Source organism: Puma concolor, chromosome C1, assembly GCF_028749965.1.
Source record: "Puma concolor isolate L17-30 chromosome C1, mPumCon1.1.hap2, whole genome shotgun sequence".
Lineage (NCBI taxonomy): Eukaryota > Metazoa > Chordata > Mammalia > Carnivora > Felidae > Puma > Puma concolor.
This window is the reverse complement of record NC_141674.1, coordinates 106,522,459-106,534,364: the sequence shown is the minus strand read 5'-3', so window position 1 is coordinate 106,534,364 and position 11,906 is coordinate 106,522,459. Positions and strand designations below refer to the sequence as shown.

Sequence of the window (11,906 nt, the reverse complement as noted above, 5' to 3'; positions counted from 1 at the left end):
ACATAAAAAGAGGAGCCTGAATGGGGATTAAACCATGAGCAGTTTTAATGGTCTGGTTTTCTCCCTCCCGTTTCCCCACTGTTAGTATTATTACTACAAGAATAAAGGATTCCTGAGAGCCTGTCCACTCCTCTCCCTTGGGCCCTCCCTTGACAACACTCGTCCCCACCAACCCCCTCTGGATTTCTGGATTAAAAAAAAAAAAAAGTGAAAGGCACTGCAGGGGTGGGGGGCTCAAGTGCCAGGGAGTCTGAAGGGTGGTACAGGGGCAGGGCCAGGCCCTTGAGGGTGGAGAAGCATCCTGAGGGCCCCAGTGGCCTAGGAAAGTCCCTCCTCCCACCCCCAGACCCACCTCGGGGGTCTGCAGCAGGAGAGTAATTAGTGTTGGGCTCAGAAAGGAGGAATGGAGGGCCCATTCTACTAGGACCCACGGGCCAAACCCAAAGGGGACTGCAAACCACTATAATCCTCAAAAGCCTGTTGTGTTCGGGGGATGGGGGTGAGGAGCTGAACAAAATGTGAATTAGGATGAAATCCCTAGTCCAGGGACCACACAGCAGCAGTGACCCAGGCTCCCGGCAAAAAGGGAGGGGAGAGGGCTGGTCAACTCAGGCCCAGGCCTAGTTGTCCCCACTGCCCCCTTGCCGAGCCCTGATGAACGCCATGCCGTGTGTGCGAAAATGGGTCTTGAGGTTGAGGGGGCTGTCGCAGCTCTTGCCACAGACCTTACAGGTCAGCGGGCCCCCAGAGGCAGGCAAGGGGGACTCTCCACCCTCTGGATCAGACCTCAGTGGAGGAGGGACCTCTTCCCCATCACCCAGGCCCAGGGCACTGGCACCACCCACACCCCGTTTCTTTTTGTGGCTGATGAAACGGTGCCGGCTCAGCGAGCCCGGGGAGGCGAAGCACAAGCCACAGTCGAGGCACTGCTGGGCACCGCCGTCCACCCTCAACCCCACCATAAGGCTCTGCTCCACTGAGCCACCACTCCGGTAACGCAGGGGCCCGTGGCCTCCTGAGCTGGGCCCACCCCTGGGGGACTTGGCCGGGGGTGTTGTGCTGTCAGGCTCCTCACTACAAGAGTCAGAGGACTGGCGGCGTTTCCGTCCTGGCCCCTGGAGGAGAGAGTACAGAAACTAGGCCTCCCCATCACCCCGCATGGTCCCGGGCACACCCACCTAGCTTCCCGAGGCCAAGGCCTAGAATCCTGCCGCGTTCCAGCCCCAGGGACCCGACACAGTGGGCCGGGCCTCTGCCTACCTGGGCTCTGGCACCGGGGCCCCGAGCCAGGGTGCTACCCCGGCCAGGGGACTGGGACCCAAGTGGCAAGCCATGCCGAACCTGGACGTGTTTCTCCAGGATTAGGCGGCTGCTGAAGGTGCGTTTTCCCTCTGTGCAATACCTAGAGGGGGAGAGTGTGGAGCGTGGGCACCAGGGGAACAGCCCAGAAACCAAGGCCTAGGACTCAAGGTTGGGTGGGGTGGGGTGGGGCGGGGCGGGGTGGGGGGGGGGTCTCCCAGAGAGGAGACCTCAACCTTCAGTCCACTCAAGACAAGACTCGGGTTGGCAGGTACTTAGTGGGGGTGGGGGCATGGGGTGGGCGGGTCACTTGCTGGGCAGAACGAGGAGGGGGACGAGGCGGCAAGCAGCCAAGGGTTACCTGCATGGGTAAACTCGCTTGATCCCCTCATGATTGACCCTGACGTGGCGCCTCAGGCTGGGGGCGGAACAGAAGGAGCGCTCACACAGGCGACAGGGAAACTTTTTCACAGACTGAGAGAGCAGAGGGCGGGGCAGCTCAGAGCCAGGCTCCAGGCCACTGCCCCTCCAAGGCCACACAGACCAATGCCCGAGGGGGAGCCCCACTCACCTTGCCATGCTCCTTCTTCATGTGAGCCACATACTCATCTCGCTCGGGGAACCAGGAGTGACAAAGGCCACAGGTCCAGCCTCCAGGGCCCCCGCCCCCACCACCCTTGATGCCTTTGCTCCCTAGCTCCCGCCGGGGCCGTTTGGTTGGGCGAGGGGGTGAGGGGGAGCTGGGTAGTTCTTCCTCTTCCGAGGATGAAGACGACTCCTCAGTGGGGACGGTTGTTCCTCCCCGAGACAAGGCCAGCTCCTCGGGCTCAGCCTTGGGGGTCGTTAGGGCACCCGCGGCCCCTTTCCCAGCAGTGTCCTCCCCCTGGCGCCCGGACTGATGGGTGTTCTGAGAGAGGGAGACAAGGGTGCAGCCGTTGCAGGGGAGGGCCTGGGTCAGCCAGTGGCATTTGCTCCCACACCCCCCACTTCCTGAAGGTCATGTGACCCCAGCCCCAGGTCACCACAGCTGAGCACACCACCCCACCTCCACCCCCGCCTCTGTCCCTTAACTTCTATACCTTGAGATGATCCAGCATGGTCCTTTTTTGGGCAAAAAGCAGAGGACAAGACGGGCACTTGAAGACGCTGACACGCTGGGGCAGCAGGTGCTGGTCGAAGTGTGAGGAGAGGAGGGGTTTGTGAGTGAAGACCGTGTCACACATGGCGCACTTGTAGATCATCCTGTGTGGGCGGAGAGGACAGTGCAGACACCCTGGCCAGCAGGGCCCCAAGCCCACTCCGGCCCGCCCCACCCCCTCCCAGGTCTCACTTGGCCTGCTGCGCATGGAAGCTGGGGTGCTGGGTGTACAGGTGGGCATGGGCGCTGGGTGCAGACTTGAAGGCCATGGGGCAGATGGGGCACTTGTGGAAAACCTCGCAGTGCGACGTCTGGATGTGGGACTTGATGGAGTTCACACCCCCAAACACCACTGCGCAGCTAGGGCACCTGGGGGGCACGGAGCGTGGAGGTAAGGTGGGGCAGCTCCAGCCTGTCCCCCAGCCCTCTCATCCCCAGAGCCGCTGGACTTAGAAGCTCATCGGCGATGGAGCATGAGCAAGGTGGGGACGGGAGGGGTGAATAGACCCTGCTCCTTGAGGGAGGCGTGTGGAGAGTGGTCTGGGGCTTTCTCTGCTCTCCATGGGGGCAGGGCAAAGGCAGACAGATCCCAGGAGGAGGAGTTCAGCAGGGGAGATGGGGCGCTCCCTCAAAGACCGGCTAAAAGGCTGGTACTGGGCCACAAAGTGCTGAGCTGCACAACGGTGGGCTTGGGGGCAGGGATAGATGGTCTCAAGACAACGGGGCAGGAAGGCAGGAGGCACCTGTATCCCACACGGCGAGACAAATGCAAACAGGCCTCCCGGAGATGGGTCTGGAAATTGGCTTGCAGGAAGTTGCCCCCACACTCAGGGCAGACGTGGGGAGGCCGGTTCTTATGCATACGCTGGTGGGCGCTGAAGCTGCAGCGATTGGGGAGCATCATGGGACAGGTGGGGCACACCTTTCGAGGGGGTGGAAACAAGACGGTGAGCAGTGGCCTGTCCCCTGTGACCTCCCCTAAGCTCCCAACCCCCTCCCAGGTCCTACTCCCCGGGCATCGGGCTCTACCCCGGGGAAGGGCAGTGAAAGGCAACTCACAGTGCTGTTGGCCCCAGGGGCGGGGGGCCCAAGCTGCTGGAAGTGGGCAGCCATGCCCGCCTTGTCCCGGCACTGTTCCTTACACTCCAGGCAGCGAAAACACGTGTAAGCTGAGGTGGCAGGGGCAGCAGGGGGCTCGGAGGAGAGCGGCAGCACAGGGGCCTCGGCAGGAACTGCGGTAATGGCAGCAGTGATGGCCCCGTCCCCCTTGCCCAGGGCAGGCAAGGCTGGAGGTCCGAGGGCAGGAGGGACAGCCAGCAGGGGCGTGATATCCGGCTGCCCCACCATCTGGTCCAGAGCAACGGGCCTCATGACCAGGTGTGAGCACTGCATGACGAGTCCTTTGTCCTTGTGCTCTCGGGCATGCAGCAGCAGGCTGCACTTGTTGAAGAAGACCAGGCGGCGGGCGCAGTGGTTGCAGGTGACCTCGATGCGCATGCTCCGGCGGTCATAGTGCCTTGCCAGGCTCTTCTCCAGTGAGAAGGCATCCCCACACTCAAGGCAGCGGTAGCCGGTTGGAGGCAGGGCCAGCCCGGCCTCGGCCGGAGGACTCAGGTTGGGCCGGTAGGCAGGCAGCAGGTTCTTGCTATTGAGGACCTTGTTGAAGGCCTCCACCAGGCTAGACTGAGTCCGCGAGATCACCGTGCCACCGCCCACCCCGGGCCCGGGGGCCGGCTTGGAGGGCTGCACCATCACCACCGAGGCACCGTTCACCTTCTGCCCCCCAGCCCCCAGCCCCACCCGTCCCTCGGCCTTGGGCAAGGTTTGGGGCACCAGACCTAGCACATTCTTAGCCATCGTCTTAGGGCTGGTAGCAGCACCTCCAGGCAGAACCACGGCCTTGCGGGCCACGCTGGCCGCCATCAGCATGGCCGTACTTGCGTTCTGGATGGTGGCCACAGGAAGCACGGTGCCTTTTAGCCGTGTACCGTCACCCAGCTGGACACTCACCACCTTTGGACCCTCAGGGGTCGGGGGCGCGGGGGATAGCTTCAGGAGGCCAGCCTCAGCTAGGAGGGTCCCTTCGGCCAAGGGGGCAGGGGGTTCGGGATCTGACGGGACCCGGGTTACCGTCCTTGTGATATTCCCGCAGGACGTTTTAATGGTCTTGATCCGCACCTTGAGAGGCCTTGAGGAGCTGGAAGAGGCAGGGGAGTCGTTGCTGTCCTCATCTGCAGCCTCGGCTCCACTAGAGGGACTCTGGGGACTTCTGGGGGAAGACTTGGCCACCGGCCCCTCCTCCTCCTCTTCCTTCAGGGGCTGACAGCGGGGCACTCTGGGGGAGGCAGGAGGGCTCTGATGCCCTGGAGACTGCTTGAAGAAGGGCACCCCTGCAACCTGGGGAGGTGAGGCGCCGGCAGGAATGTCCATGGCCTCAGGGCTAGAGCCAGAGCCTAGCCCGGCTAGGCCCGGAGGATGAATGGGGCTGCAGCTGTCTTGCTTCAAGGTCCCCAGCGGTGGGGGAGAACCAGACGACAGCAAGGCTGGGCCATTCTCCCGGGACAGCTCAAAGGGAGAAGAGAAAGGAGGTGGGGTCATGGCCCCTTCCTGAGGCGGGGAGGGTGCAGTGGGAGGGAGGGGATCAGGGTGCTCCCCTGGCTCAGGCCCAAAATGAGCAAAAAGGTCCAAAGGAGCTTTGCCTTCCATGGCTTTTTCTTTCCAGGTACCCCCACTGGGAGGAGCTGGAGAGTGGGGTGTACCTGGAAGGGATGACTCAGGGCCCCCAAAACCATTCTGCATCAGACGATGTCCCACAGGCCCTTCCTTAGTCACCCCCACAGCCCGGGTCCCGTCCCCTCCTGAACTTCCAGCCGGGGACTCAGGCTGCTCGGGACACACAGTGTTCTTGACAATGACGCTGACTGCTGAGATGTCTGGGGGTGGCAGGCCATGATCAGAGGCCTGGGCTGGAATCTCGGGGCCATCCCGGGCAGCTGCTGCTGTTGCCTCTCCAGATTCACCCCCTACGCTGGGTTCTGGCTTCCCTGAGTCTCCGGGCCCCTCATTTTCTTCTGGCCCAGAGTGGATGGCTTCATTCGCATCAATGTCAGGGATGTCAAAGGCAGCAAGGAGGTCGTCGAAATCAGGGGTCTTCATGTCCCCCATGGCAGCGGGTCCCCAACCTGATGAAAACAGAAGAAAGGAGGAGAAACTGAGCCCTCTGGAGGCAGGGACCCCGGCCCTCCTCCCTGGAGAGTTCCAGCTTCACCTGCTCAGGACCTGCGCACAACGTGACCTGGGCACACCTTTACCGCTGCGCAAATCCTAGGGAGCTGGTGGAGCTCTGCCAAACCCTAAAACTGAAAGAGAGGTACTGTGCACATTCCAGGGAAGACACCAAGATCCAGAGAAAGCCGAGGAAAAGGCACTTCTCAGAAACACAGCTGAGAGACAAGGGCAACAGAGACAGATGAGTTCAGTGAACATCTTGGTTAAAACTGCCTCAGCCCCTCCTGGGCCCTGCACAGAACCAATCAATTAATCAATAAAGGAGCAAAATGTACACAATGCTCTGGGGCTAAGGGCTCATTCAAGGCAGCACGGGACCCATTCACAATTTCTTCAGGGATCTTCTGGGGGTCCACAGAGATCTGAAAGGTCAGTGTACAAAGAGACAGTGACTTAGACCAAGATGTAAGAAATGATTCTAGTTCCAGCTTTATTAATGGCCTGCTGTCCACTGCCTTACTTTTGAAAAGGAGGGCCAAGTAATCCATACATTACAGGGTGAGTCTGAGCATGATAGGAATCGTAACCCTGAGAGTCAGAACCCAGAAGATTTGTTATTACAGGTGGGACAAACAAGGACTAGTCAGGTCAAGGAGGAGCCAGGAAGGAATAAGCACTGAAAATCCAGGACTGGGGTCAGAGAGAAGAATCAGGGGTTAAGTCTGGAGACTTGGGGTCATCACTGGCACCTGGAGATCTAGCTTGGTTACCAAGGAGAAGTGGACTGAGGGAAACCACCCAAGAGACCAAGATGGAAAGAATAAGACACAGGAACAGAAAGAGACAAAGAGACAGAGGGGAAAACCGTGACGGCACCCTGGTCACAAGGGCCCCAGCCTAGGCCTCTCCTGTCACAAACACCTGCTGCTAGCTCACCTACCTTCCCCAGAGTGCCTCTGCCCTCCCGTGGCCCTCCCTGGGCCAGCCCCTCCTCCCTTCCACTCTCCCTGGATCCTGCTCTCTCAGGGCCAAAACTCCAGGGTAACTTACCCAGCACAGCCGCCACAAAGGGGAAAAGCCAATCCCCCTCACTCCTGTCACTTCTGCTCCGAACTCATACTCCTCCCCTTTTCATTTTCCCTTGGCAACACCAGTCCAGGAAGTCTCGCCCAACCCCAACCTGGCCCAGTGTACGCGCCCGCACGTGCACGCGTGCACACACACGCACGCGCACGCACACGCACACACACACACATCCCACAAGACTCATGTGGCACTAAACCAACAAGAAGGATAGCCTAGGGCTTGTGGGGAACCCGGGTCTGTTCCTCACCAGTTTCTCCCCAAAAGTGTTTCCATATCTAAGAGGAAGAAACTGAAGAAGTCTCTGTCCTTACACATTCTCTGCCCAGGATGCAAGCCACTTCCCAGGGCCAATTCTCTCACCTCCTGCCAGCCTTTAGACCGAAACTGGAGAGAGTCCCAGCAGGTGGCAGCTGGCAATGCTGGGAGGAAGGTAGGGTAGAGGAAGAGGGTACCAACTAGAGAAAGAAAGGGAAGTTTCCCCTCATCACCCCCTACTTAATTCTGCAGTTTCTGGGTTTAAACACAGCCCTCCATCCCTTGCCTCTGCCCTGATGGAGAGCCAGGGCCCTCCTCTGCCTGGCTGTCTCCCCAACAGGAGAAACCCGAGCTACCTTCCACCCTGGCCACCAGAAAAGCGGGTTGGTGAAGCACAGATCACTGGGGACTACAAGGAAACATATGCCCACTCACCCTCCCCAAGCAACTCCCCCTTTGGCGTCCAAGTGACTTAGAGGTCATGCGATAGCCAGGAGCGGACAGTCCAGCAAGCAGCGGGAGCTCAAGGCCAAAGAGGCTCCCCCCCACCCCACGGCTGAGGCCTTTTCTGCGGCCGTTGTGCCCGAACTCTTGGGCTCCGGCCCTCCCCCCACCCCTTTCCTTCTGTTCTTCCCCAAACACCAAAGGAAGGGGCTGAACAGGAAGAGGGTGAACTGGCCTGGGTCGGGAGGGGGCTCCACTGCCCTTTCCCCTGGCCCGGGGCCTGCAGCGCAGAGGAGGGCGAGGGGCCGGCGGCCGGGGGCGATTAGGCTGCCGCCAAGCTGGGCAGCGGGTGGAATTAAGTCCCTGCCATCTGCCGAGGGCCGGCGCGGGGAGATGTCCGGGGTTTCGAGGAGGGGGCGGGGTGTACAGAGGAAAAGCCGCTGGGGAAACTGAGGCGCACCGCGCTTCTCTCGCTCCCACCGGCGTGCGGAGGGAAGGACGGGCGCCGGCCAGGCCAGGCCCCACGGGATCTGCCGCGCAGCACCTCCCGGCCCAGGACTTCACAGGAGTAGGGAAGGCGCGTGGAAAGAGAGGAGTGGGGAGGGGACGGTCTTTGCGTGACTCGCAGCTCTCCGACCGGGGTCCGTCCCAACTCCGACCTCCTCCCCTCGTCCCGGCGCAGCACAGCCTCCTCCTCCCGCAGACTCCCGAGGATCCCTCGAGACGCGAGTGAGCCGAAGGCGCGCAGCGGACCGGGGCGCGAGCCTGAGTCCCGCCCGGGCCCGGACGCTGACCCGCACCCAGTCGGGGTGCAGGCTCCGCTCCGGCCAGGCCCAGCTCCCCCGCCCCCGCCCCCGGACACGGACACCATTTTAGGTCGCGACATCCCGCAGCCTCCAGTCACCGGGCCGCGCTTCGGACGCCTCTTGGGCTCGGGGCGCCTAGACTTGGGGACCCTGACCCTCCCTCCACGTTTACCCGGCAGGGGGCTGTGCTTTCAACAGGCTGGGAGTTTCGCCCATCCGCCTCAAGGGATGGAGGCGCCGGCGGGGCCTTCCTAGAAGCCGCCCCAGGGGGGCGGCGCGGAGAAGGGGGTAGTTGACCAAGTGGGGGAGGGGCGGGGGTATTTACCCGCCCCCCCGGGGGCGGGGCCAAGGGCGGGTATTACCCCAGGTATGCTTACTTGTTCCGCTCCAAGTGCGGGCCGAGACCCGGCGGTCTCTCGCCTGCTCCCACCGCCACCGCCACCGCCGCCGCCCTCCCCGCGGCCGCCGCTACTTCCTGCTTCTCTCCCGTTCAGCCTCCCCCTCCTTCAGCTCCCTCCGCGTTCCAGGTCTGGGCTGCCCGCTTCCGCACTCGCCATTGGCCCACGCTCCCGTCGTTCAGCACTGCGCCCCTCCCGGCCCCGCACTGGGTTGGCCTTAAGTACTGCCGCTCGGAACTAGCCCCTCACAGTCCTCCCAGCCTCATTGGGCAAGGAACCTAGTCCTTCTGAAGATGCCTCTCCCCATTGGCTGCGCCGGGCCCACCTGCCCCATCTGGGCATCTCAAAAATGACTGGCTTCCGCTACAGTCGCTTAGAAAGAAGCCAATCTGATCCCCTGCTTTCCCTCTAGAGGCGGTGACTATCCCAGGTGCGTCTCCGCCCCCTCACTCCCTATTGGCCACAATCCTTGAAGCCTGCAGTTCACTTATGCAAATTAAAAGAACTCTCAGCTTCTATTTGGTGGGCACTTTGAGGAGCGCCTCGTTGACTCCTAACGAAGCCCGGATGCGTAGATCCGCTTGCATTGTCTTCTCAAGCTAAACCCCAATGTCAGTCATGCCGTGCAGAAGTCACAAAATGGGACGTTACCCAAAACATTACGTCATCTGGTTGACCAGTTCCTTGCAGTCTTCCTACTGTCTAAATCGTCATATAACCTGCACGGATGGGGTTCTCGCGCGGGCCAGCTCCTGGGCGATGGCGTTACCCCTACCTTCTCCCTCTGCAGGAGCGCTTGCAGTGGGGGCGGGATTAGTTATGAGTGTGGAAGGAACCGGCACCAGGAGCCCGGGACGGCTTTGCAGACCGGAAGTGGAGGAGAGGTGACGTTAGAGTGCTGGCGTGGCCTGAGCCATGTCGAAAGGGATCTTAAAGCGGCATGCTGGTAGGCTTCCTGAGCACGGGGACTGGATGGGACCGACCCTCGCTTCCATTTCCCATTTTAGGGCTCTCCTTTTCCCCGCCCCCAGCACGGGGTGGGGGTGGAGTCGAAGCCGGTTTTCCCGCGCTTTGTTGCCACGCCCCCTGGAGGCGGGAGAAGGGGTGGGGATCCTCCGTAAATGAGTTGCTTTGATATTCATAATACAGATGCTAGCACTGGCTGCCCCCTCGCGCGCGGGCTGCCCTGTCCGCGAACCTCCACAGCCGGTCGCGTACGCAGCAGCTCAGCACCGGGACGCGATTACTAAAAGCGGTTCTGTTATCCTGCACAGGAGTCACTGGACCTCTGGACCTAGGACTCTCCTACGCGCCCCGAGACTTCACACGGGTAATAGCGACTGTATTGAGATGTCAATCAGAGTCTCTGAGTGGAAATCTTCGGGCCACCACCATGGAAATCTATGGTTCCATCGGGCAAGGCGCTCGACCTCCCTGCACCGATTTTTCTCATGGATAAAATAGGGACTATAATACCCACCGACATGATTGTTTTTGTGAGGATTACACCCGTTCAGAACCTAAAAGTGCTTTGTAAAGTGATGGGCAAATGGAATCAGTGCTCCCCAGTCGGCCGCCTTCTTTGTGGAGGTTTGCCTGCAGTTAGTTACCCCGGCTCACAGTGTTCTTCCATGTCTGAACCACTAGCTAGAGTAGCTTCCTGGATGTGGCCAGACTGCATTCCATTCCCACCTCCTTCCCTGCGTCTTCCTGCATGGAATAATAATTACCACTGATGCACACGTACTATGTGTGGGACCTATTATAAGCACTTTATATGTATTAACTTATATAATCCTTGCCACAACAGCGTGAGGGAAGTACTATTATTATCTCCATTTTACAGGGGAAGAAATTGCGGCACAGACAGGTTAGATTAGGTACCTTAACCAAGGTCAAAGGCAGTGGAGTTGAAAGTCCTAAAGGTCTGGAAAGCTGAACACTTTCGCAGATTCCTTTGTCAGGAGGACTGTGAATAGAAGTTTGTTCTTCAATTAGATGCACTATTCACTCAATTAAGAAATACTCTAATTCAGGGGCACCTGGGTGGCTCAGTCAGTTGAGTGTCAGACTTTGGCTCAGGTCATGATCTCCTGGTGGGTGGGTTTGAGCCCTTCGCGTTGGGCTCTGTGCTGACAGCTCAGAGCCTGTGAGCCCAGATCCTGGTTCGGATTCTGTGTCTCCTTCTCTCTCTGCCCCACCCCTGCTTGCTCTCTGTCTCTCTCTCAAAAATGAATAGATTAAAAAAAATTTTTTTATAAAAAAATATGTTATTGTTATTATTTTTTTTTAATTAATGTTTATTTTTGAGAGAGAGTGCCCAGCTGGGGAGGGGCAGACAGAGAGAGAGAGAAGGAGACACAAAATCCAAAACAGGCTCCAGGCTCCGAGCTGTCAGCACAGAGCCGGATGTGGGGCTCAAATCCATGAACCGTGAGATCATGACCTGAGCTGATGTTGCACCTAACCAACTGAGCTATCCAGGCGCCCCAGAAATATTTTAATTCAACCAATACCTGAGCACCATCTAGGAGTAAAATAATGTAGACACTGAGGATACAGCAGTGAACAAAGCAGACAAGAATTGCTGGCCTTATGAAACATACTGAGAAGACAAACAATAAATATGGTAAATAAGTAAGATAAATAGAAGCATGTTAGAATCTAACTGCCGGGAGAAAAATTAAGCAAGGCTATTAAGCCATAAAAAGAAATGCGAGGAGCTTAACTGCATATTGCTAAGTGAAAGAAGCCAACTGGAAAGTCTATATACTGTATGATTCCAACTATATGGCATTCTGGAAAAGGCAAAACTGTGGAAGCAGTAAAAAGATCAGTGGTTGCCAAGTGTTCAGATAGAGGGAGGAATGAACTGGTGGAACACAGTGGATTTTTAGGCAGTGAAACTATTCTCTGTGATACTGTCATAGTAGATACATGACATCATACATTTGTCAGAAACCCTATTGTAAACTATGGACTTTAGTTAATAATAATGTATCAGTATTAGTTCATTAATTGTAACAAATGTACTACACTAACACAAGATGGTAATTAGAGGAAAAACTAGGGGGAAGGAAGTATATGGTAACTCTAATTTCTGCTCAATTTTTCTATAAACCTAAAACTGCTCTAAGAAATACTCTATTAATCTTTTTTTAATGTAAAAAATAAAGCAGGAGGGGGGTACCTGGGTGGCTCAGTCGGCTAAGCATCTGACTCTTGATCTCAGCTCATCTTGATTTCAGGGTC

General features: G+C 58.3%; 1 protein-coding gene across 8 annotated transcripts; it reads right to left on the bottom strand.

Annotated features, from left to right (window-relative positions):
• Positions 1-21: 21 nt before the first annotated feature.
• ZNF687 (zinc finger protein 687) lies at positions 22-9,532 on the bottom strand. Of its 8 annotated transcripts, XM_086718197.1 has the most exons (10): positions 8,634-9,056; positions 5,706-5,796; positions 3,497-5,619; positions 3,181-3,359; positions 2,630-2,806; positions 2,379-2,541; positions 1,871-2,206; positions 1,661-1,773; positions 1,261-1,402; positions 22-1,115 (listed from the first exon to the last, which is right to left on the bottom strand). In XM_086718197.1, exons 3-10 carry the CDS (start codon positions 5,600-5,602, stop codon positions 621-623), a joined length of 3,711 nt encoding a protein of 1,236 aa, XP_086574323.1. In that variant the 5' UTR covers positions 5,603-5,619; positions 5,706-5,796; positions 8,634-9,056; the 3' UTR covers positions 22-620. The 8 variants fall into 8 exon arrangements, with proteins under 8 accessions (XP_086574323.1, XP_086574327.1, XP_086574325.1 ...); XM_086718201.1 differs by lacking the exons at positions 5,706-5,796; positions 8,634-9,056 and adding an exon at positions 9,430-9,532; XM_086718199.1 differs by lacking the exons at positions 5,706-5,796; positions 8,634-9,056 and adding an exon at positions 9,306-9,427.
• Positions 9,533-11,906: the final 2,374 nt, after the last annotated feature.

Excerpts from the sequence above, each read along its gene's own strand:
- ZNF687 (XM_086718202.1), bottom strand. The coding sequence starts at position 8,336 with ATGTCGCGACCTAAAATGGTGTCCGTGTCCGGGGGCGGGGGCGGGGGA. Across the intron at positions 2,807-3,180 it reads TCTCGCCGTGTGGGATACAG|GTGCCCTAGCTGCGCAGTGG; the intron begins GTGCCTCCTGCC and ends CGTGCCCCCCAG. Across the intron at positions 1,403-1,660 it reads AAGCGAGTTTACCCATGCAG|GTATTGCACAGAGGGAAAAC; the intron begins GTAACCCTTGGC and ends CTCCCCCTCTAG.